The sequence below is a fragment of the Calypte anna genome, chromosome 1 (genome assembly GCF_003957555.1).
Source record: "Calypte anna isolate BGI_N300 chromosome 1, bCalAnn1_v1.p, whole genome shotgun sequence".
Taxonomy (NCBI): Eukaryota; Metazoa; Chordata; class Aves; order Apodiformes; family Trochilidae; genus Calypte; species Calypte anna.
The window spans coordinates 45933343-45958059 of record NC_044244.1 but is presented as its reverse complement, the minus strand read 5'-3'; the positions used below and the strand labels follow the sequence as shown (position 1 = coordinate 45958059).

Genomic DNA, 24717 nt, shown 5'->3' with positions numbered 1-24717 from the left:
TAAAGCACAATTCCAGTACATATCTACATGTATATCTGGGTTTTTTTTTTTAACTTTTGTGCATTTTCTGATGGAGGAGCTTAAAACCCTGAGACGTTAGAAGTGTGTTCTGACTCCCCTTGCACAGAGATGGGGGGGGGGGGTAGATAGTGAAAGAAAAAAAAATTTTTGTATATTTTTCTTCTTAAGCATCTCCACAGGGACAGAGCTTTTTCAAACTGGGTAGAGAATTTAGCAACATATCATGTGCATCTAAATCACAAATTTGATGCAAGAGCCTTGGACAAACATGTTTAATTCTATGTGAGATTAGGTCAACCAAAAAGAAAGTATTGGGGCATCCTGCCTTATCTCTCAAAGTGAACACGTTGTTCTACCCTGGAACTTCTCAAAGCAGACATGGAAATGTTCCTTCTCTCTTTACTGTCTGCAAGAAGGCTGACAGTATCCATCTTATGAAGGATATTTACCCCAAGGTAAGTGAGGAGGCTATGGCAGGAGCATTCCTTTATGCAGGACAGCTGAGGGGCTGGATGTGCTGTGTTGCAGTGACTGGTACATGGTACATGGGTACATGTTCATGTGAGGTAAATTTTAGAATGTGGGGTTTGTGGGTTCTTGCAGCCCTGACGCCAAGGATCAGGAAATGCAAACAAAACTGACACATCGGCATTATCTCCTTTGTTTGCTTGTTTCTCCAGGAAAATAAAGGAAAGTTTGGAGTGCTTTCCAGTTAAACTCAATAACTTGATCCATGCTCTTGGGCAGATGTCAGTGATGGGCTCTGCAAAGCCTCCAGCTCCAGAGCCTGTTCCCCAGGAGTGGTTGATGCTGGATGCAGTGAAGTCAATTGCGAGAGCCACCATTTTGGGGTTCAGCAAAAAGTCTGACTACGTAGGTATTCTGTTCTCTGCTTGCTCTCCCTTGCCTTGATCTTTAATGACACCTCTGTGAGCTTCTGTGCTCTCTCTCCTTTATTGAAGATGTGCTTGTGCCATATTAAAAGGATCACAGGATGAACAGTGCCATAAGCGATGAGCTACCAGAGAGAAAGAACACCAGGCAGCCAGCTATTAGCAAGGAGCCATTAAGGAGAACAGTTCATGCCCTATAGTGAAAAATAAATCAAGAGCTAATTAAAGCATCCAGAAGGAAAGCGTGGCACAAAATTAGGAAGCCTAATAGAAATTGGAGGCTGTTATATGATGCTTTAATGGTGTATTATTAGTTTTCACACACTGCAGTGATCTTTCAGTGTTTGAGTTGTATGCCATCCAGCCAAGTTTCTCCTTCTGTGCAGCAAAGACTATATATTGCAAACTGAATTCTCTGGCACTTGGCACTACATTAAAGAAAGGCTTTTCTATGTTAAAATCACCCTATATTTCCTCTTGTACATTTTTTTTTTAATGTCCCTTTCTGATCATTTCTCTTTGCTGCCTCTGCCTTTTCCCCAATACAGCTCTATCTAGTCCAGGTGGTGCAAACCTGCAGTGTGGTCACCTTTGTGGAAAAATCATTTGACCAGTTCTCAAAACTTCACAGCCATCTCCAGAAGCAGTTTCCATCACATGCCCTCCCAGAGTAAGGCAGCGTATTAAAAATGTTATTCTGCTGTTAAGTGGTTCTCTCTGTGCACAGATAAAAATGTGAGAAAATGTATGGCAGTCATATTTTTAGAAACACAAAGGCAATGTGATATATTCTATCAAGGCCTCTATTCAGATCCATAAGAAACTGAATCATAGACCATTGTGATGGTCTAACTTTTATATATTTTATTGTTCCTTTTTTCGTGGGATGAGAAGGTGTGGGGAGGGGGGTCTGACACAGCTCTTAAGAGTAAGTGGTATTGGCTTCATTAAAGGGCCAATAGGGCCATTAACAGTTTCTCTTTACTGCATGATGATCAAAAAATCATAGTAAAAATCCATATATTTAAGCAAGGTAGTAATGTTCAGATAATCAGAATGATCAGAACAGGGACAAGCCAATCTCTGTCACTGGCAAGTGTGATTAACCTCTTTACAAAAAGATGCACATATTCCCCAGCTAAGAAGTAGGCAGTAATTTTATGTACTGCCCTGGCCTCCAAAACTGGTATTTTGTGCCTTGCATCATTCAGTTTAATATCTCTTGAAAAATATGCTATTGTTACTTGCAATAATTTTAAATATTACTTTTTGTCCATGTGAATGCCTATTCCTGTTTTTCATATTCTGAATCTTATTTCTTCACTTTCCTGGGACACAAAGTACTACGGTTTATTTCTGTCTTACGTAAAACAACTTTGCCTCATGTAGTGATTGTCCATGGCTTTGGTAATACAAGTGGAGTTATAAAGTCTACAAATACTATATACATTATGCTGCATACACCATTGAGAACAAAGTAGTCCTCTCTTAAACAGTCACGGTGACTCACCCAAAACAATCCCTTCTCCAACTTTAATCCAAAAAGTTTAGTTTACTTGACCCAAGCTGAGATTCAACAGATATGCTTGAAAAATAGAAAGGTTTTGGAGGTCTGACCTGAAGTAAATATCCACAAGCAACATGGTCTTGACTTTAAAAAGAAGATCTATGAATCTCAGATCCAAATTTGATATTCCCCCAAGCTTGTGAGAGGCATTCAGTTAAATGACTTCAGGTTAGTTAATTCTAGAGAAGCTTCCTCCTACCTGAGGGGAATTTAATTGACTCCAATTCTCATTGTGACTGACTCATACAAACTGGTTTGCAGCAGTTGTGGAGAATTGAAATTTCAGAAAGTACTGAACATTCTTCAGTGGTGGTTTTCATTTGGATATATTTGCATTCTAACTATTAGCTTGTAAAATAAAAATACCTATCAAGTACCCATTCATGATTTTTTCCTGTGGTGAGCAGAGCCCTTTGAAGGAAAATATATTTCTCCTTAGAACTGCACAAGCCTCAGAAGCCCTGTGGTGAATGTCAAAAATAGTGCTATTGATTTTTTTAGATTACCTTTAATAAAATCCCTCACAACAATGTCACTGCAAAAGAGAGTTCCAGAACTCACAGAGGGCTGATCTGCAAAGACTGAGGCTAAGAGGGCCAAAGCTTTATTCTCATAATTTAGTCCCAACAATAACCTTCCATATTTCATTCCAATAATAAAAAACTATTTATTTCTTTAGAGGAAGTTTTCACTGGAAGTGTAATACTTTCAGTGTTAGTCTGCCAGTGTGTTACAAAGTTTGAGCTTTGGCTAATGCCAGATGCTTCAAAGTCAGGAAAAAGCCCTGTTCCATAATTTAACCACAAAATCAGTTTGAAAAAGTAGGATCTAAAAATAAAATGTCTAATATTACTAGAAGAATTGGAACTTCTAATAGAAAGGACTTGCTTCATGCTCTAACTTGGTTCACAAAATTGTATACATTCATGTCTCATTAGGAGGAAATAATGCAGTATGAGTGCTTAATATGAATGCTAAATCCTGGCTATATTGGAAGGCACTGATATCAAAAGCTCAGAATTCTCAGCATATGAAATTTTGCTATTGACTTGTAAACATTCAGCCCCCATTTATAAGTGAAAGCTCAGCAGCCCCAAGCCAGCCTTTGCTCTCTAGCACCTTCCTTCCTGTTTTGTTTCAGACAAAGTATTGATGGTGTTTGATTATTGGTGTTTTTTTTTTAAAGGTCAACAATCTTTTCACCCAACAAGGCATTTAAGTGCCATAATTAGTATACAGAATGTTCTTTAGGTTAATGAATAGGAAATTAAATCTGCTATTCAGGACATGGGCACGTGGCACAAATTTATGTTTTTTCTGATTTACTTAAGGCAGGTGCAAAGCCTCAAAATCAGCTTGGGAAGTTAACCTTTTCTAACACAAGTGTGTTCACAAGTGCAAAGTCAGTTTCAGCCACAGGTGCAATTCAGCAAAAGCATGAAGGCCTTTCAAAGAAATGTTCAGTACTACCACAAGGTTCATATTGTCCTTCTCTGTGGGGGAGTTATTGGTGCTATCAATCAGCAGTTTCTCTGTCCTCTATTTGGCCACTGTGCTTAGAAGGCATCTTCTGAGGGCCTTCATTTTACAGCCTACTCCTCTCTTTGTGTTATACAGTCTAATTAATTTAAACTCCTTCCAAACAGATCCTCCCAACCATCTCTTGAAAGAAGTTCTTTTTATGCCCCAGAGGGACCCAGACCATTCACAGACTGTCTATGTGTGCCAAATGACCTTGGCTCTATTTTTATCCGTGCAGCTCACATATGTCATGGTCTTGGGTCATATCACTTTCCCTGCTTCTTTATGTGTCCTGCCACTATAATTTTGTGAGGCAAAAATTGCCTCTTATTCTTCACTAGCACAGTGCCTAACTGAGCCCTATTCTTTCAGTGCTATAGGCAAAAATAATCAAAAGGTCACAGTCTCCTGCTGTCATCCTGGCCCCTTGCTGTTTTAATTGCAGACTGTTTTACACCAGAGCTCTTCCTCAGAAATATTACACAAGATGGGTGAAGATCTGTCCACCTCTGAAAGGAATTACCATATAGGATTCTCTTCATAAAAAGGCCTCTGTTACAAAACAAGCTTTAAAAAGCCCAGCCCAACAGGTCTAATTACAGCTCATAAAATCTAATTACATTGAACCCCCTGGTAACAAAAACTGTGGGTTAATCATCTTCAGTCATTTTATTTTCACTCGGTGAGGCTGCTATTTACCATTTTTACAGCTGGCAAGTTTGAAAAACTGGCCAGTGTTCCTCTCTAGGGATGGGAATCCAGTGCTCCATGTGTTGCTATTTGGCTGCCCTTTGAAAAGCTGCTGACATCTCATCACTGAGCTGTGGAATTGGGTAAAACCTGTGCAAAGTAGGCTCCGACCAGGTGCTGTTTTAAAAGGCTCGCCAAGTGTCTCCTTCTCAGCTTATTGCACTGCTAGGTGGGTCTGGAGCCATTTGTCTGAAACCTTCAGAGATCTCTTGAGATCTAAGGGATAAACAAGATTGTACCAGAAGCAAAGAGGTTTGTAAACAAGACACAGTTAACTATTTACAGTATTGATGTAACATGAAATACAACAGGATCCAAAACCTCTACCTTTCTATATCCCATAGACTAGAGGACATTAAGCATATTTTTAGTTATGAATCTCAGTGGTAGCAATCCATATCACAAAATCCATTACATGCAATTTAGCACATAGCTTTTCTAATGCTCCTTCAATCTGAGTCTTTATCAGAGCAAGGTTAATATAAATTTATTATGTGTACTGTTAAAATCTAACTTTCTGACTGATGTAATGTGCATTGTCTCTTAAACCTATCAATGATTCAAGTTAAAAAGCTGGGGGGAGAGGGGATTGGCATTTTCAACCACTAAAGCATTTGAAAATTGAGAGAAAGCCATTCTGTACATATGTGGTTTATTTTCTAAACTGAAATGAAATTCATCTTAATAAAAATTCAGCAAGAATGTTACTATTATTATTGTTACTGCTTTTGCTGGGGATTGATTTTCTTATTCTGACAATATTTTTTTTTCCATATATTAATTTAATTGTACTAGTGCCTGAAATTACATAGGGGATCAGAGACATGCTCTGAAAAACTTATCTGCACTCTAAATGGCTAAGGTAAAAAAGCAAGCAATGATATATTCAGAACATGTCACATTGTTGCTGTAAGGCTTTGGTGTTCAATGTTCCATAGTAAGGGTCTCTATAGCATAAACCCTGAGCTGAGATCTGTCATGCTGTGCAGAGTGCAAGAAATGGGGAGGGTAGTGTTTTCCTGGGATTATAAAGGGTCCATTTTTAACAGCTATTTAGATATCATGAAATACAAACGAATACCTTTTGAGGTTTTTTTTAATGACTTGTTTTAAATTGATGATTTAGACAGAATATCATGAAATTATTGGAAGAACTAGAGTCAAAGGGTAAACAGTCCTCTAGATACTGTACCCACCCCTTCCTCTACCTGCAAAATCTCTTCAAGAGTATTAACTTTCTTCTGTTAATTTGAGCTGGAAACATTTTCAGCAAATAAAGTACAAGAGTTATACAAATATTCTTCTTTTGCAGGTTTCCTCACTCACAACATTTACCTTTTAGAGATCTTGAACATAAAAGAGTAAAGGATTTGAATCTCTATATGAAGCAGCTATTAAGTGGATCCAGGGAACTGGCTAATGTGAGTACTTCTAGTATTTATTTTATTTGCATAAGACTTTTAGTAGCATTGTACCTTAAGATCCAGGAAGCTTTCCATGGCTTCATTTGAAATGAAATAAATTAAAGAAATCACATCTTCTAATGCACCTATTTTGAGATGGAGCCATTGTAACATTCATCAGAGCTTAAGACAAAGACACAAATGACTGAAAAATCCTTTCTTAGACCTGGCAGAGCATTTAAAAAAAAAAAATGTCTTCTTTTGCTGACATCCAAAAGCAGTGATTCACTGAATTTTGACAGTAAGGAGTAGGTTCTGAGGAATGCAATGTTTAAAAAACAATTTTTTGAAATATTGAAAAGCCTGATTTTGACAGTTTTTTAAATTAAAAGTTCCATTCTTTCAGCCAAAAAAAATAATCTTCATTTCAAAACTTACTTAACATGTAGAAGAAATGGTACTGAAAGCATTAGACTGAACACAGAATGTTTCGATTTTATCAGAATGATATATTGTGTCCATTAAAATCAATGTTCTCTCGTTTTGTTTTTTTTCTTTTCTGAGATTTGATGTTCTCCTGGTTTTAAATGGAAAGTTGAAAAGGTAACAAATGCTGACTTCATTGTCTAGCCCAGGACAAAGCCTTAGCACATAGTACAAGCATGAACAAGAGCAGCTAACAGGCCCCCTGCCCCTCAGAGGAATGTTAAGTCCTTGCCCTGCATCCCTTCAAAAGCTGAATGGTCCATTACTGAGGGTGACACCAGGGTCTGAGAAAAAGCAGCATCAGGCAGTGGTTATCAGATAAGCTGCCAGGCAGACAGGAAAAAAAGTGGTATTTTACATCAGATCCTAGGCTTATGGTGAGGCTAGTAAAATCAAGGGAGCCAAAGAACAAGCTCATGCATTGACCCTGTGGTTTCACTGCTGGCACATTCTTAGCAGAGCTTGGGCCTTTGCCAGGTGAGCTGTGTCATGTCCTGTGGCCTCAGGGCCATAGCACAAACTGGAGCTGGTTTGTTTTAACAGTGGAGATAGTTTAGGATGCCAAAAGAGAGTATGACAGGATGGTTTTTCTCCCGAATTTCAAGTATCTCACAAGAAGAAAAAATATTTGCTCCCTAAGTATGTTTCCCAAATGTGAGCGTGTAATGGAGATTAAAAAGTAAATTGCCCATATGTAAAACAAACAGGAATTTTCTTATTGATATGAGTATGAATTATGTGCCCTGAGTTGAAACTGAGACTGCCAAAGAGAACAGCTAATATCTGTCTCACAGAGCCATATGTAAGCTGGTATGGACAGCTGACTTGGGTGCCTTACTGACCTTGCCAAACGAACTGCACACGTTGGGGTTAATTGTGCAATTTCTGTCATTCATGTTAGGGTCATGAGTTTATTTTACATTAGTGCCTTTGGTCACAGCTGAGGAAAAACTGATATAAGCCAGTGACCTAGAAATGAGGTGCTCTGCATCTTCTGCTGTGCTCTGCGATGCTGTAAGGTACATGGATTTTCAATTTGGGCCAAGCACTGCTGTGTAGAAGCCTAATCTACGGATGAAAAATGAGTCTGCTTAAAGCCCTGGGATTGTAACAAAAACATATCCTGGTCACACACAGAAGCTTTCTTCTCCCACCTGCTCCATGGTCTGTGAATGGGCCAGTAACCAGCCAGAGCATGCTGCTTTGCAATGGGCCTTCTAATGCCTTTCCTCCTCCCCCCTTGATGGTCCTGCAGCACTCATCCATGGAGCTGGGTGAGTTCTCCCACCACGTTGCTGCTGGGACACAACCACAAATAGGGCATTCAGAGGGAGCTATGGACATATCTGCTTGGGTATGTGTGGTAGTGTGGCTCTGAATCAGCCACATGGGGCTGGACTGTGCAGTGACTGAAACCAGTTCCTGTCTGATGCAGCCTTCAGTGCTGAAACAGGAGGAGAAGAAAACAATTTTGTGTCCACCTTCTGATGTGCTGGACTTGGAGTGCATGATAAGAAATGGAGTAATGAACAGATTTTTTTTTTTTCCTCCTCTAAAGTGCAGTTGCATGCAGGAAATCATCTTGCAGCTAACCTGCCATTCTAGATGATAACCTTTAAAGTTATTGATACTCTGTAAACATTGAATCATTATTTTTACTTCAATATGCTTCTCCTGCTGGGAGATAGCAGAAATTTAGAAAATACTGACATGTTCTGACCCACTTAGAACAAGGAGACCAGTCAGTGGGTAATTTCCTTTGTATTCCCAGCTGAAGGCTTCAGGCTTCTTTTTTACTTTTCCCCTTGGTATGACTCTTTCAAAAGTGTCATGGTGTCTCCTTGCTTTTACTCTGAGCAGAAAGCCAAACTAAGAGGCTCTCTTGATGGAAAAAAAACAATTATTTTGTCTTTCTTTGTGCCTTGGATAACTTTGCAGACAAATTTGTCCTTTTTCTCGAATGACTAGGGAGCCTGATGGAAACCATTTAGTGAGTTGTTTGTTCACAAGAACTACCAAACCGTTGTTCCTGTGCAATAATAGAACTATACAGGAATAATTAATTACTTCAGAAATTTGTGAAGAAATATTGTAAGAGCAGATGGCTGTAGAACAGGATTCCCTTTCCTACCTCTATGGTATCATACCTGTATTGTAATGGTATAGTATACTGGAGCACTGTCTGAGGTGGAGAAGAGCTTTTATTTCGTTATAAATTATCCTTGCTATCACTGTAAACACATTACCCTGATTGACTTGACACTATTTTCGGCTCTAAAATGTTTAGTTCAGTCTACACAGGACCAACTGCATGCTTGGTTCTACCAATTAAGTAATTAAATTCCTAGAAATAAAGAAATAATTGGATTATATCCAAAATCCTTCCTCAGTCATGCCTTATGTGCATACTTTTCAGTCCAGACTAAGTTCTGATTATGAAAATTGTGTTATAATTAAGAGTAGGTCAGAATACCACTGACCTTTTCTGCCTAATGATTTAATGAAAGAGGAGTAGAAAATAGCTGCCTTCTCATTTGTACTGCAACTCAGATGGAATTTAATGTTTCTTTCTTCTAATGTTTCCCCTCTTTAAAGAACAGAAACTTCAAGACACCTTTATATCTGAATTTTAGTATCCAATCCGGTAAATGCAGCTGATGGAGATATTTGCTGTTGTTCCAGTTTGAATGATTAATTGTGCTACTGCCATCTCTATTCAAAGCAGTTTTTAAATCTGTGGTTTATTTGAGTATAAGCTTCATTCACTGACTTCCTCGTAGGCATTTCTGAAGAGCTGCCTAGAATAGGAATGCTTTTGCTAAATTCAGGTTAACACTTTGTTATAAATAACTACATCACCAGACTACGTAAGTGAACAAGAAGTCATATTCATTAAATCAGTCAGTAAAACCAAAAAGTTGACGCACCTTCATTGTCAGATTAAGTAGTTTAGGACAGGAGCAAAAAGAGGTGTCAGCACCTATTTTAGTTCAGTTCCACTTCCAAGCCAGTGGCAATATATGTGATCACACCAAAAGAAGACTTAGTTTTGTTCCAGTTGTCCCATTGCTGACTGGCTCATCACCTGCATGCATCAAATGCCTCTGTCTTTGGATCAGCAAAGCAACACACAATGTTTAGACTCCTGGAGTTTTCTTCATTTGGTAATAAACAACCAAGTGATGCCACCAATATGAAGAGAAGCCTCAGGATGCAATAAATTGAGGGTTGGTAACATGGAGGAAGAAAAGAATATACATTGTACAACTTTAAATCAAACCTGTGACAAAAGGCAGCTGCTGCTGGCCACCGTTACATTTTTCTGTATTTCACTCTTAACACAGAGTGATGGGCTTAATATAGATTACAGACCAAATCTCATGACATTTTTATAGAAATTAGGACTAACCCAGTGGTTTGTCATTTTGCTGCTGTATTGTAGAAGGGTTATACATTCCCTGGGGACACAAAAGAAAGGAAAGATTCCATTAATTTAGTCTGCTTTTGTCCTGGTGTCAAACAGCGGCATTCACAAGGCACAATCTCTTCGTGCTTACCTTGAATAGACAACTTACATCTTGGTCATTACAAGTGAAAAATCTAAAACTGAGCCTAAAGCCATGTTTTATATAGAAACTGTGTGCATTTGTACTACCAACCAGCTGGTAACATTCTATGGATAATTCTCCCATTTCTCATAGATTAAAAAAAGTGGCATTTGATTTGTTGTTTGTCACTAGTCACACAGCTCAGACTCTAGATGTACATATTGATCTTGCAAAACTAGTTGGCCCTAAATAAACATATATTACTTGACCCACATCTTTCACATAGATTGGGTTTGAGTGTGGGTTTGGTCAGCTTGGCTGTTTGAGGGGGTTTGTTTACCATGCAGGGTTGGGGTTGGCAAACATAGTAAGTGCAGGTGCACAGTCAGTAAAAAGAAAAGGGGTATATTGGGTTTTGAGTCTAGAAGAGTTTTCAGAGTACCATAGTTATCTAAGGACTTTGCAGATGAAGAAAAACCTGGTGCAAGCAGGTAAGCAAACAGCAAAAATGTGTCAGTTATGGAGAGGTTCTATAAACAGCTTTATGGTGACTTACAGGCTCTATAAAAGGACTTTAAACAGGCTGTAAGTGGAAATTATTGTAAATTACATTTATTCATTTTCAGGCATACAGTGAAAATGGGGACCACAGTGTTTTTCTGGAGTGACTAATATTTTACACTATAAAAGTAATCAAATTTGATAAGAGCTTCCCATATTTCATTTGTATTTTATTCACTTGGCGTTGCTTGGGATTTGCAGAGGTGAGCAAATAGCTCCCACAGTGCCTGTGTGGAGGCACATAATGCACTAGTACAAAGTGCACCTGAGGTATATGGGTCCCTTAAACTCCCACCACTCCCATACTCCTACAGCAAGGCATCCAGCAGAGCGAAAATGGGGAGGGTTCAAAGTCCTCTCTTCTCCACTGTCCTTTCCTGAAGTTATAATAGCTGCAGCAAGGTCATCTTTTCCTGGTTTCTTTCTTTCCTGCTGATTCTCCATCCTGTTAAAAGTATAACAGGTGCATGGGTGTTCTCTGACCCCAAACACAGATGAAAAGAAAGCTGAAAGCAGAGGAGAGGCTGCTTTTCTTTCTAATAAAATTAAATCTGGCTTGAAATCAGTCTGTGTTTCACTTACAGCAGAGAGCTTTTCTAGTTATTTTCTGATGGAGAGGAGCACACAAATTTTACCATGCCACAGTGGTGCAGGGCTGTGCCAGCTCTCCCAGTGCCACTGGAATTGCTTATTTCAGTTGGATTCTAGTGTCAATGAAAATGGAATTTGTTCCTTTTGAGTTCAGCAACTGGAAAAAGGTCATGTGTGAGTTATAGCCAGACCAGCACCAGCGCACTCATCCATACCTTGGTTGGTCCCCAGTAGACTAATACTATTGGGTCACCTGGAAAAATGCCAACATTACCTATTAAAGATTGTAGTCTTACTACATAAGAATGGTTGGATAAATGAAAGGAGGCTTTCCTAAAAATCCCTAAGTGGATAGTATTTTAGGGAATTTCTATTTTCCTATTTAAAGGTAAGAAGTGCAGAGGAAAAAAGGGTATGTGAGTTCTGGTGGTCATGATCAATGGCCACCTGTGTGCCAAGAGTGTCAAGGTCTCTATGATTCCCTCCTATGGACACATCTTTGCCACAACAATTGCTTGTTTAGAAGTGGACTCTATCCACTTAAATAAGGTTTGCTTTTGGTCATACTTATGTTCAAAGCCTTTTTCTATTTGACTGTGTAATTAGATGCATGCTTAACTCTAAGCAAATGTTTTAGCTCCATCGACTGGTGTCCCATTGATTGATGTCCCATTCATTTAGAATTCACCTGGAAGTTCAGTGTGTGCTTTAGTGGAATGCTGACAAAGGGTGAACTTAAGAAGGTCTTTACATGGTTTGCTGATGGAAATCTAAAGGGTGGGCTCCCACAGCAGACAGATTAACAGAGTTCAGGGAGAAATTGCTCTTATGAATAGTGTGCAAAATACTTATTGCCACAAAGAGGTAGGAGTTCCCCCTCTTTTGAAGCCCTGGATAGTGCTGCTTTGCCCTGGATAGACTGCTACATCTGCCCCTCCAACATAACCTGTTGTGGTTTTTCCTTGTATTTGCCAACGTGAACGTTGCTGCTTCCCCACATACTTCAATATCTGTTCAGTATGATGGACACACCAGAAAAGGAAAGACCCGAAATGAGTGTTGTGGCACCAGCAGTGTACATGCCTGTCATGTTCATGCCTGATTTAAGATCTACATGAATTTCACTTCTTGCTCTTAAACCTAATGCCTTTTTTTTCAATCTTGTCTCCTTAGAAATGTGAAATGGGGAACTATCAGCTAGGACGATATTTACACCTCCTGTTTGTAAACCTCTCTGTTCATATATTTTTATTTATTGCTGAAAGAATAAGTGGGGAGAAAGCAGAATACCAGACTGCTCAGTGTGGAATTTTTTATTTCTCTTTCAAGTCAGTTAGTATATCCTTCCTTCCACCTCCTGCTCACTTCTCCCAAAATCTTTGAACTCAGCAGGCTACTTAAGTTTCTCTGCTTATTTTCATGCTGTAAAATAAAGGCTGAACTGTCAAAAATATACTCTTTCAGCCCTTGGGATTTCATACACTTGGGACTTGTGCTGAAAGAGCATGTGGAAGTCCCTAAGGGAGTAACTCAGCTATTTAAAGCTACTGGAAGCTGAAGCAGGTGTATGGACTTTCCTCTGTAAGCTATCCTCATGAGATGAGAGAAAAATTAGTCATGCTTAGAACAGACAGGCATACTGAAAGCCCACAGCTACTAGCTTAAGGATTTGTAATTTGATTAAAGAAAAAAAAATTCTTAGTTTATCCTTTTTTACTCCCAATTTTTCTTTTAAAGAAAATATGAATGTGGGATGAAAAATTCCAATCAGTAGAGTGAAAAATAAAAGGCAACTGCTAAAATAAATCCAGATTGCTGTCCTATCACCATGCTGACCATGTTGTTCCTCTGTCTGATGTCACCACGTGTTAACTCCTCACTAGCTGCATTTGTCACTAAACATGTCCTTTTCTTTCTTCTTTGCACAAATCCTGCCACATCTTGTCAACTCGAAACCGGACAAATGCTACATGAAGTACATCTTGTCTATAAGAGACACATTAGAGACACATTATTTCCCATGGCCTGGAAAAAAACAATGGTGACATTTTAGTGCTAGAATCTGAAAAGTCACTTATTCTACCCATTCATTACAGTGTCAGTCCAAGTAACATCACTATGAATACAGCAATTGCAGCTGTTCTGAAGAATGGCCATGCTGAAATACGACCTTACGAAAAAGATAATAAAATGCAATTACTGTCCACCTTTGATTCAGAATTGTAAGACTCCATTTCAGAATTCACGTTTTTATTGCCTTGCACAGTACTCAAATCTGGGGATTTGGTTTATTGTTTTAATTCTCTGCAGCTGAGTGTAACTACCTGTTATATATGTTTACTAGAGCACCAGAGGTCAGCACATAAAAATAAAAGTTACAGTGCAGTGCCTAAAGTGGATTACTCTTTTAAACAGGATGAAAAATATGATCATCCCTTTCAATCCCTCTTGGTTTCTCGTAGGATTTAACCCTGTGTTGGGCTTTTCAGTGTGAGTGTCCATTATGCTGCCATGTGAGGGAGGTATGCACAGTATCTAAGCTTTGGGGAGGCAGACCTCAGGTCCACCCTGTGCCAAGGGCAAATTTCCATGCTCACTACACAATGGACAATAAAGGTGTTCTCCTGCATTTGATTCACAGATGGGGTGCTCAGTAGTAGCTGCAGCTGCTAATATGTATCTCAAAACACTGGAAATCAAGCAGGAATGCAAATCTATGGCCCTGTAGCACATTGCTCTTTGGAAGTGTGTTGACAAAAAAGGGCTGGGTAGGAACCAGTGCAGCATCCCTGAGCCAGGGGTAAGGGGCACTGCTGTCTTACCAGGTTTTGTCTAGAGACCATTCCCTGGGATCCTTGCTAAAGACCAGAGAGAAAAGGCTCCCCTTTATCACCTACTCTAATATAGAGATCAGAAGCCTACCAGCAATCTCGCAGAAGGGAATAATTTAGGGAACAGAGCACAGCATATGGTATTCCCTAAAATATTTTTATTTTCTTTCAGAACGAGCTTGTACTCAGCTTCTTCCTGAATTGGTGCAAAAATGCTTCAGCAGAAGATTCATCATCTATGCATTTGGGTATGTGGATTATCAATCCTACTTGTTTTCTAAGAAGTAATTCTTTAATATTATTAAAGACAATAACACAAAGGTGACTCTAAGGTGCTTAGGCACCTTTTTTTTCTGAAGATATAAAAATACCAAAAAATTATTCCAGATTTCTTGAGGTCTCTAAAAACATGTTAGTAATATGGCTGGTAATTTTCTTTCACTTTGACATACTCTCCTCATCCTTTCTTCATTTCTTTTTGAATAAACATATCTCTATGAAAAGGAAAAGTTTATTTACACAAACTGTGGCAGGTTTCTTGTTTTACAAAACAAAATCTTCAAAGAATCTGGATTGAAAGGATCTGAGTCATGACAAAGCACAATGTGTGCTTGGACAAGTGAAGAAAATTGGGGATGATTTCTAAAGTAATTTTCACAATGAGTGGAGCAGGTAAATAACAGAACATTATGTTAATGCCTAGGCATACATTATTAATGATAGTGGTAATTCACTTCTTACTAAATGAGATTGTACATTGTTCCCTTAGCCTATCTAAATACTTAAACCATTTCACTTTTCTAACCAGCACCTAATTTTATCTAATCTCTGGCATTACATCATTAAAAGCCAGAGCATAAACCATAAAATTTAAACTGTGAATGTTTATTGTCTTCCACTGCACTAGTTGTACACTGAAAATAATCTTCTATAGTCAGTTTTTAGCCAAAAAACAATCTCATAGAGAAGCCTGCAGCTGCACTCTCTACCACAACAATTCAGCTGGTTGTTTTGTGCTCCAAGTGACACGATAGTTTCCAAGATCACCAGTTATCCACATGTCAGGAAGGAGTGTATATTTAGTTTGCACGTCCATTAAGTTAATTTAATCTCTCTGCAGACAGAGGCTTTATTATCTCTTTTGCTGGCACCATTTTTTTAAAATCCATCAGGATGAAAGAAATCACATTCTGGCTTCTCAATTTTTGGAAAATTCCCCCTGTGTAGAGTTTATTTGATTAGGTCAAGCCATTATCATATTAAATCCATTATGACTATTGGAAATTACTAATGGTTGCTCTAACTTTAAAAAGGAGCAAGGAGATAATGCAAAGATGTCCTAGGTGTTATGAATATACAAGGCTAATTCTGGTAACAGAAAATCCAAATCTGAGTTTAACTGTAGAACATAGACTAGGTCTGTGGGCTGCCTCTCTCTGTAGACTCTTTAACCAAAGATGCAGAAAAGTGAGAGTGAGCAGAGGTTAAAATTAGAGTGAGCAGAGTTAAATTCCCTGGTCTTTAGAAGGATTTGCACATTGCAGTAATATTTAGGTGCCTGATTTTAAGAGAATCTGGGTCTAAATGTCTTATGCTAAAGCATGAGGTGAGTCTGTAATGAAGAAATAAATTACAGTCTCAGAATTCCTACAGTGCTGTCCTGAGCCAATATAGTCTGAAGGATTCTGTGATTTTGTGAAAACGAGAGCAGAACTAGAGAGCTAAGAATGTGTTTAGTGGGTGTTTGATGAAAGCCATGTGACTGGTAACCCAGTCCACTGGTTCTCTACACAGTGGGTGAAGGTGAAGGTCTAAACCTGTTTGGGTGAGATTTATGTGTCTTTGTCCTCAAGCAGTATGGTTACAGGGGGATCCTTTTTTCCCTCTCAGTACCTCTGCCTTTTAAAGTTTGGACACCAGTTTTACACTCTGACCAAAACCAACAACAACCAAAAAAGCCACCTCCTTTTGACCTAGAAAATTCATCTCCGTCACTTATTGACAGAATTCCAGTAGGACACAAGGACCAAATCAAACCCAACGAGTTTAGAATCAGTAAAAACAGAACAAGAATATTGGGTCAAGTTGCTCCAGGTCTAGCACCACTTCTGATCAGCAAGGAAGGGGATGCACCTGTTTGACAGGCAATCACACTGCTTTGGAAGGAGGTGAGTTTAGCTGTAAATGAGCTTGCCCAACTATCAGAAGATGTCCATCCATCCATGTGCAAATTACTGACCTGAATAACTGTTTTCATATATTTTATTCCACGCTTTACCCTTTGCTGCTGGGGCTAGGGGCAGTGGCCATAACCCAGCCAGCTCAATTCCACCTAAGCACAGCATTCTGTGCCCTACTGTCACCCATCCTGTGAGAAGGAGAAGACAAAAATCCCACTAGGGCAGGAGGTGGTTTATAATTTCAGGCTGCCAACTAGCAAACGAGGAGTTACTGAGGAAACCCTGGTGGCCCTGAAAGCTCTTGTTCACTGTGGGTATCCTGAAGCTCCCTTGATTTGAAGTCCTGTCATAATGCCATAGTCAGCCTGGGGGAGGAATTAGGTTCACTGAGCCTGCAGGAGTGAGGTGACTTCCATGAAAAGAATACATCCTTCCCCACACAGCTTTCACCATTTTATGAGCTTATAAGGGCCTTATTTTTTTGCTTGTTTTGAAAAATAACTCAGGTTTAATATGGGCTGAAGCTTTTACTGAATCTGGTGATTTTTTTCTCAGCCTTTACACAAGTGAATCACCAGTCTCTTAGTTAGGATCAATATAAAATAAAATGAATGCCCAGTAGAGGCAGGTTATGAATTTTGATCAAGACAGCATCTTTGTCTTACACCACTGTAATTTACAGCTGTTGTAGGTAATTACACTTACTAAAGTAAAATTAAAATTAAAATTTATGAATTTGTACTGTGCTTCTAGCAATGAAGAGATTAAAAATCAGTGCTAAATTTACTTTGACATGAATACTGATTCAGTACTCCCAGTGGGGTGAATTCTGAATTATACTTAATATTGTCAGTATTTCATTTCAAAAAAAAGAAGAAAGAAAATCTATAAAAATCATTTCTATATAAATCTTGTTTCTTTTTTTTTACTCGTGAGTTTATATATCCTGAAAATATTAATAATTCATACTGTTTTGCTGAAGTTATGAAATCACAAAGTCTTTGTTATTGGTTATAACAGTGCACAACCCAGGTTCAGTTCTGACATGTTTGATTCATTCTCCGCTTATTTCAAGGGTCACTCTTCATTTAGTACTGTAGAAAAAAATAGCTCTGTGTCCTTCTAAAGGAAGAGCCAAGCTTTCAAAAAAGATTATCAAATGGTATCCCTCTCCACACAGAATCATAGTCCTCATGAGCAGTCCCTCAGGAGAGTCAGCTATTTTGCTCATCTTACACACAGTTTTGATTTCCTGCAGTTGCTCCTTCTCAATGTGAAGTTTTTGCCACAAATTTAATTTCTACTTTAGTTGCATTTAGACTATTTTGCTGGCTGTAAGCACCTCTTATTGTCTTGCAGGACAAAAGCAGTGAGGTAGACAGCTACTGTATTTACAGCTGAGTTTCTGAAGGAGGATCCTAAACCAAATCTGTAGCTAAAGCAAGCAGCTTCTTGGTTTGGGACATTCCACTCTGGCCCTGGACAATTTCCAGTACCCCTTGATGCCAGGTTTTAAAACAGTCTGTCTCCAATAAGAAAAGCCTAAGACAGATCTTAGGGTCCAGAATAGAGAATATTACTTAACTCACTAACAATAGGTCTGTGACAATGAGTGTTTACATGTTGTTTTGCAGTGAAATGCATTATTAGATTATTATTTGAGTTTCCCTATTGATTTTGTCAGTCTTCTATGTAGCAGCTTTCCCACTGTTTATGTTTCTCATGCTTTGTGCAAAGTGCAATGCAGAGCTTGCTTTTAAATGCTGCTAATGAAAGCGTTACACAAATTATAGAATATAGAGCTGGTACATCTCCAACATGCTAGTAAAGACCATCTAGATGAAGAAAAGAACTGCCTACTTGACTACTCTGAAGATCGATGCACCTTTGATGGAAATTTGAACACTAATTAACTCAATATCATAGAATCATAGAATCAGCCAGGTTGGAAGGGACCTCAGAGATCATCAAGTCCAACCCTTGAACCACTCCCGCTGAAGTTACCAGACCATGGCACTGAGTGCCACATCCAGTCTCTTTTTAAATATCTCCAGGGATGGAGAATCCACTACTTCCCTGGGCAGCCCATTCCAATGTCTGATCACCCTCTCCGTAAAGAAGTTCTTTCTAATATCCAACCTAAACCTCCCCTTGCACAACTTAAGACCATGCCCTCTTGTCTTGCTGAGAGTTGCCTGGGAAAAGAGACCAACCCCCACCTGGCTACACCCTCCTTTCAGGGAGTTGTAGAGAGTGATGAGGTCTCCCCTGAGCCTCCTCTTCTCCAGGCTGAACAACCCCAGCTCCCTCAGCCTCTCCTCACAGGGTCTGTGCTGGAGTCCCTTCACCAGCCTGGTTGCCCTCCTTTGGACCTGCTCCAGGACCTCGATATCCTTCCTAAGCTGAGGGGCCCAGAACTGGACACAATACTTGAGGTAAATTATTCATTATTCAAACAGAAGAAAGGACCCTCAGTATTCTAGCATTTATGTTCCTCGATAAAAGAGATTACAAATGGGCACACTGTTTGAGTTTTTTTGAAGTAGGGGTTGGTGTCTGACTTATACCACATAGTCCTGGGACACACATACACAAGTTGTGAAGAGAAAGGCTCTGAGCACCTTTCTGTGTGCAGGCAGCCAAACTTCAAGAGTCCTCGTTTGCTCTTTGACAGCTTTTGCATTGACACCAGTGAGCAAAGAATCAGTCCCTGGGAGGGAAATCTTGCTCCAGCTGAAGTCAGTGGAGCTTTGTCCTTTATCTGCAACAGAGCAGCATTTGGTCTTTGCCAATAATGGAGTGCAAGTAGAGCATGACAGTTCCTAAAAATGCAGGGCCTGAACTCAAGTCCATCTGCCCACACTGGATAGACTAGAAGTAATTACTCTATGTGTATTTCATTATCATTTGAAGCTAAAATCACCTAGACTTCAAAGAGACTATGATTTAGCATTAAATGTGGGAAAACCTAAAATATAACAGCAGAATTTATCTAATAGTGGCTGTCTTTTATCATGAAACATAAGTGATTGAAGTTTCTGACGTGTTTATAGGATTCCCTGCACTCTTCTATCTTTTTTCTCTTGACTTTCCTTTTAATTCTTTATTTTTTCCATCAGTCCTCAGTTTATTACATAGCAAATGTTTTAGTAATAGCTGTGTCCATAGCGTGTTTCAGACTTCATTGTGCATACTCAATTAGAAATGCATTTTCCCCTTCCATGTTTTTCATTATTTTCAGCTTGATTAGAAGCTTATTTACATTTCCTTTTTTTATAAATTAAAATTCCTATTCCCACAAAGAAATTCCTCAACTCGATATAAGCACTCACAGTATAAAACTTAACACAGAAAAAAAATCCCTGGTAGTGCTGGTAAGAAAAAAGAAGCAAGGTGTTCAGCTGAATGCCAGTGCTGCAATTTAGCCTCTTAATTCTTGTACTCTTGCTGGGCTGCTCAGGATGACACACTGCAATTCTCAAAATAAACATAACCCCACAAGTTAGTTGTGCCCTCGTGTTAAAACACATCTCCCTTTCTCTTGCACTGTCATTAATGCTTTAGGATTCTACCTTCCCTGTTACAACTCAGAAGAAAAGGGCTGCATGACTTTAAAAAAATATGGTAAAATGGCCTTGCGTGGTGTGGGGAAGAACAATTTTTGAGGGATTTTTGTTTCCATGGAAAAAATTCAACATTGTCTAGTTTTTAGAGTTTTCATCCCCATTCCTCCCTGTCCTTATGTGCGTGCAATAAGAAATAAAATAAGGTGTAGTCTGGCTTTGTAGTTTTTCTAAGTTCATAAGAGAGAATAACAAATGGAGAACTGCACCTCGGTCTTCCTCATCCCAGCTTAGTGATTTCTTCATCAGTTTTCTGTTCTTCCAGTCTCTGTTCCAGGACCTTCTCTATTAGGATGTGATTAAAAATGTAGTTTTGTAGTCTCTAAAGGGAAGAAATTGGAGAAGGATTCCTATTCTAAAATTCCAGCCAAAACATCAGAAACTCAGAAGTGTTGATATCCAGGCTGCCTGGGAAAAATGAACTATGGCAGTTGTATGTACACACTGTGTTAATTTTGATTCATTTGAATTCCTTTCTTTAGGATAGATGGCAATTGCACTAACTCTCTGGCTTGCAATAGTACATGACACAACTGTAGTTCTATCTACTTGGTTATTTTAGCCAGGTTATTCACTCCAGAGTCTACACATTTGGTTTCTTCAGAAAAATACAGCCAACATGGCTTACTCATCATAACTTCCCCTCTGCTGTTGCCTCTGCTGAATAACAGAGTAAAGACTGAGGAGGGGGAGTTTGATTTCTTGCTCTTACAACCCTGACTGTGACAGGTCTGGTACACAAGTGGAAAAGAGAGAGAAAGAGTGTGACAGAGAGTGGACAGGTTCATATTGAGGCTGAAAAGAAAACGTGGGAATCCTGCCTGCTATTGAGGATGAACAGTCCTGATCCTCTAAAAAACTTCCTCTTGCTAGTGCATCACCCTAACGTGTGATGCTAATTCTTTCATTCTCATCATCCTCTCTCATTCCTTCAGCTTCTTGGATATGCTTCTATTTGAAGAATTGCACCTCTCTTGTTTTGCCTCATGTTATTATCTCACCCTGCAATGGGCCTAAAGCTGGCATGTCAGTGCCATATCCCAAGGCACATGCAGGGCAGCAGGGCTTTTCTGTTCGAGGTCTCAAGGTCAGCTACTTCTTTAACAGAGAGGTGGGCAGAACAGAGCCCATCTCATGGGGTGTCACTTTTCTTCCATAAGGTTGCCAGGACTGAGTTCTTATTTTTCCGGCTATAGTAGTTATATAATCCTGGTTGTAATATAGTTTTGGTCTATTTAAACGAAGCCCTATTTGCTTAAGCAAAACCAGGCTGGCTCACACAGGCAGTGTCTGGGCTGTCTGTGATGATGACCATGTGGTGACAACCCTAGGTCTTAGGCCAAGTAGTGCAAAATGGTTCATGTCCACCCTGTTCAGGCTTAACGCTGCAGAAAAAGGTTAGATAGAAATCGAGGAGATGTGGTTGTGTTCACCATTACCTGTAGTAAAAGCCATTTATATTTTCTCCACTGTCTCTATGGGGCAAGTAAGCCACATTATTTTTCCAAATTCAAGGACACAACATTTTGGCAGCAAAGATAGCTGGGTCATTGCCTCCAGCAGAAAGAAGGAATAGGATATGCTGTCATTTCTTCCACATTATGAGACTGATCCTTCTTGTTGGGAGGCTGAAAAATGTTTTTTTCAGTGGGAACTGACTCAAACTCTGTAAATGCATCTTAGTAGAAAAATCTATTAAAGCAGTGGGTTGCATGAAAACCAGCCTGGAAAAGAAAAACTAGAGAATGAAAAAGGCAGAATTTATATATGATAGATATAGATGTTGTTTATGAAACTGTTGTTTTGCAACTGGTCTGGAAACTTGCTCTTTTTTTCTTTTTTCTTTTTTTTCTTTTTTTTTGTTTTGTTCCTTCTTCTTCCAGGAACAGGGGTAAAAAAACAGAAAATCCCATGTTTTTAACCAGACAGAAAAGCTGCAACCGTAGTAACTAGTGTCACCAATGACTGCAGAAAGAAAAAAAAAAAAAAAGCAAACAGAAAACCAAAAACCCCAATTATTTGCCACTCAAGCATAAATTTCCTACTAAAATTCAGACTGATGGCAATTAGAAAACAAACACCTCTCAGTGTATAAATAAGAAAGAAAAGTAGCACTGCATGTCAGACCACTTTCTTTCATCTCAGTCCTTACCTGTGTTTTCTCATTTCATCTCTGATTTAAGCACACAATAGGTTCTTTCTATATATTGGTCCATGAAGACTGCAACATTTTACAGATGTACTTACACTGAACAGTTAACTAAAAAAATCAAACTATCTGGTCTTTTTTAGATCCCCAGTCAATTGACCATAAACCTGGAGTACAATTAGTCATATCCTACGAGAACACACGTCTGACAATAATGTTGAAACACATGAGGAACATTGTGAGTATTTTTATCCCGTTCTATAAATCAGAAGTCCTTGCATTTGTAGAGTACTGTGAAAGCATTAATCCTCTAACACCCTTTCTGGGATAACTATTTTTAGCTCAAACTAATGATGTTGTTGTTCTGTCATCATTTAACACTTGCTTTCTTCCTTTGGGCTTGCTCCATGTGGAATCAGGTATAAGCACATTCTGACCCTGAGTTTCCTTAATGGCTGGTAGCAGCCTTTTCCAGGCCATAAATAAAACCAATTTTGATGGCTGTTTTGGCCCTCTCAGGCTGATCCCTTTTGATACCAATCAGACATAAGACATCCTGCAGCAGCATGACTATTTGCAGGAATGTCAGCATGGTGTTATTGACAAGATTATCCATGCATTGCTTTCAAGTCCAGCAGGACTGGTCTACAAAGAGGGACGAGCTCAGCAGAGGTAGTAGTTGGTGTATTTTAAGAATAGTTGTCACTGGGGGGGATGACACTCAGCTTTGCAAGACACTGTCACAAGGCTAAGTGGTAAATGCTAAATGTTCCTGGAGCCAAACTATGAGAGGGAGAAGCTGGCAGTGCTCCTACAACACCAGACAGATGAGATTGGCTGATGAAGGGAATCTTGAGAGGTCTGCCTGGTGCTGCATGTGATTTATCAACTGAAGCAGCATGTCTGCTGTTTCATAATGAGTTTGGCCTCCTAGATGTGCTCTTCTACTCCCAGCTGCTCAAGTCTCAAGTAATGTCCATGGTAAAGGGATCCTTCACTATCTTTGCTTAGCTAGGAGACTGGAGCATTTATTAACTGTTGTGGGTTCTCATTGCAGCCTGATGCCATATACTGGTGTTGCCTCTATCCCAAAACTGGATTACAGTCACTTTTCCCAAATGGGGACAGACCAAGAAGTTTATGTGAGCATCAGCCATTAATAAAATGTGGCTGAGTGTTTAATTAGTTGTATAAGACATGTGAAACTTAAAAAGCTCCACTTCTTCTCTATTGGCCACAGTGGCTTCTGATTTGCAATTCAAGCCTTGAACATCTGTCTGTCTGTCTATCTATCTATCTATCTATCTATCATCTATAACATCCAATATGTCTCTGTCCTGAGAGACTTTTCTTTTGTTTCCTGTCTGCCACCTTGACAAGTGAGATCAGCCTCAACTGACAGGTCCAATTTGTACAAACTTTACCTTCAGGATATAGTATAAGAACCTCTTTATTTTTCTAGTTGATCTTTTTCAAGCTAAGGGACTTTGATAAACTTCTGGTAAATTTCTAGTTGGTGGGAGGGGCATAGTTAAGTGTTTGCCATGATGATGGTATCCCTGTGAATTCAGGCTGGTGATGTGGAGATGCACACAGAGCTACAGATGTCAGAAATAGTCTTTCTCCTTGTTTCCATCATGTAAAGCATGTAGGCTCCAAACCGTGTTCCTTAACTTAAAAAGTTAGAACTATTTAATTAAATGAAAATAAATTACAACACAGATAGCTGTGCATAGCGAACATGAAATCCTAGGTTTAGTTCAATTCATTATGGAAAGGAAAGACTAAAACGTTAGGTTATTGATTAGCTTTTGAAACTAACTTAGCTCCATCCTAGTGAGTTTTCAGAGAAGTGGTAGTAATCCAATTCAGTAAAACTAGAAATTATTCATTACTTGAGAATAAGGTTATTGCTTAGCAGCCTAATTTAGGCAATCATATTTTTAAATCCTGGGCTTTGTTCCCTTCCTTTCCATCCATCCATCCATCCTCATCAGTTTTGTAATATGAAATACTAGTCCTTCGGGGTTCTGTGATACTGAACTGTCTGCATAGTTACCTCTAATAGAAAGATTTGTTATCCCCTTACTGATCTTCTCAGCTTTCTAGTCATATAGGTCAATCTCTCTGATGTGTTCCTTTTTTTTCTTTTTCTCTTTTTTTTCCTTTTTCTTTTTTTTTTCTTTTCTTCCTTTTCCTTTCCTTTTCCCTTACCCTTCCCCTTTCCCTTTTCCTTTTCCTTTCCCATTCACTTTTCCTTTTCCTTTTCCTTTCTCATTCCCTTTCCCTCTCCATTTCCCTTTTACTTTTCCTTTTCCTTTCCCTTTCCCTTTCCCTTTCCCTTTCTATTTCCCTTTTCCTTTTTTTCCTTTTCCTTTTCCTTTTCCTTTTCCTTTCCCTTTCCCTTTTCCTTTCCCTTTTTTTCCTTTTCCTTTTCCTTTCCCTTTTCCTTTCCTTTTTCTTACTAATCTCAGCTTTCTAATCATATAGATCAATCTCTCTAATGTGTTCTTTTTTCTTTTTCTTTTTTCCTTTTTTCTTTTCTTTTTTTTTCTTTCCCTTTCCCTTTCCCTTTCCCTTTCCCTTTCCCTTT

At 39.0% G+C, this 24717-nt stretch overlaps 1 protein-coding gene across 7 annotated transcripts in view; it reads left to right on the top strand.

The window, feature by feature from the left end:
• Positions 1 to 24717, top strand: part of PIK3C2G (phosphatidylinositol-4-phosphate 3-kinase catalytic subunit type 2 gamma) — a 203336-nt gene that overhangs the window by 157500 nt on the left and 21119 nt on the right. For 4 of the 7 annotated variants that reach the window (XM_030469369.1, XM_030469368.1, XM_030469367.1 and 1 more), the window contains 5 exons: positions 702 to 894; positions 1463 to 1584; positions 6065 to 6173; positions 14345 to 14420; positions 22268 to 22362. In XM_030469369.1, coding sequence (XP_030325229.1) covers positions 702 to 894; positions 1463 to 1584; positions 6065 to 6173; positions 14345 to 14420; positions 22268 to 22362 — 595 coding nt within the window. Of the gene's footprint in view, positions 1 to 701; positions 895 to 1462; positions 1585 to 4750; positions 5005 to 6064; positions 6174 to 14344; positions 14421 to 18278; positions 18312 to 22267; positions 22363 to 24717 lie in introns of those variants that run through there. The other 3 variants (XM_030469366.1, XM_030469370.1, XR_003988979.1) reach the window with 3 other exon arrangements.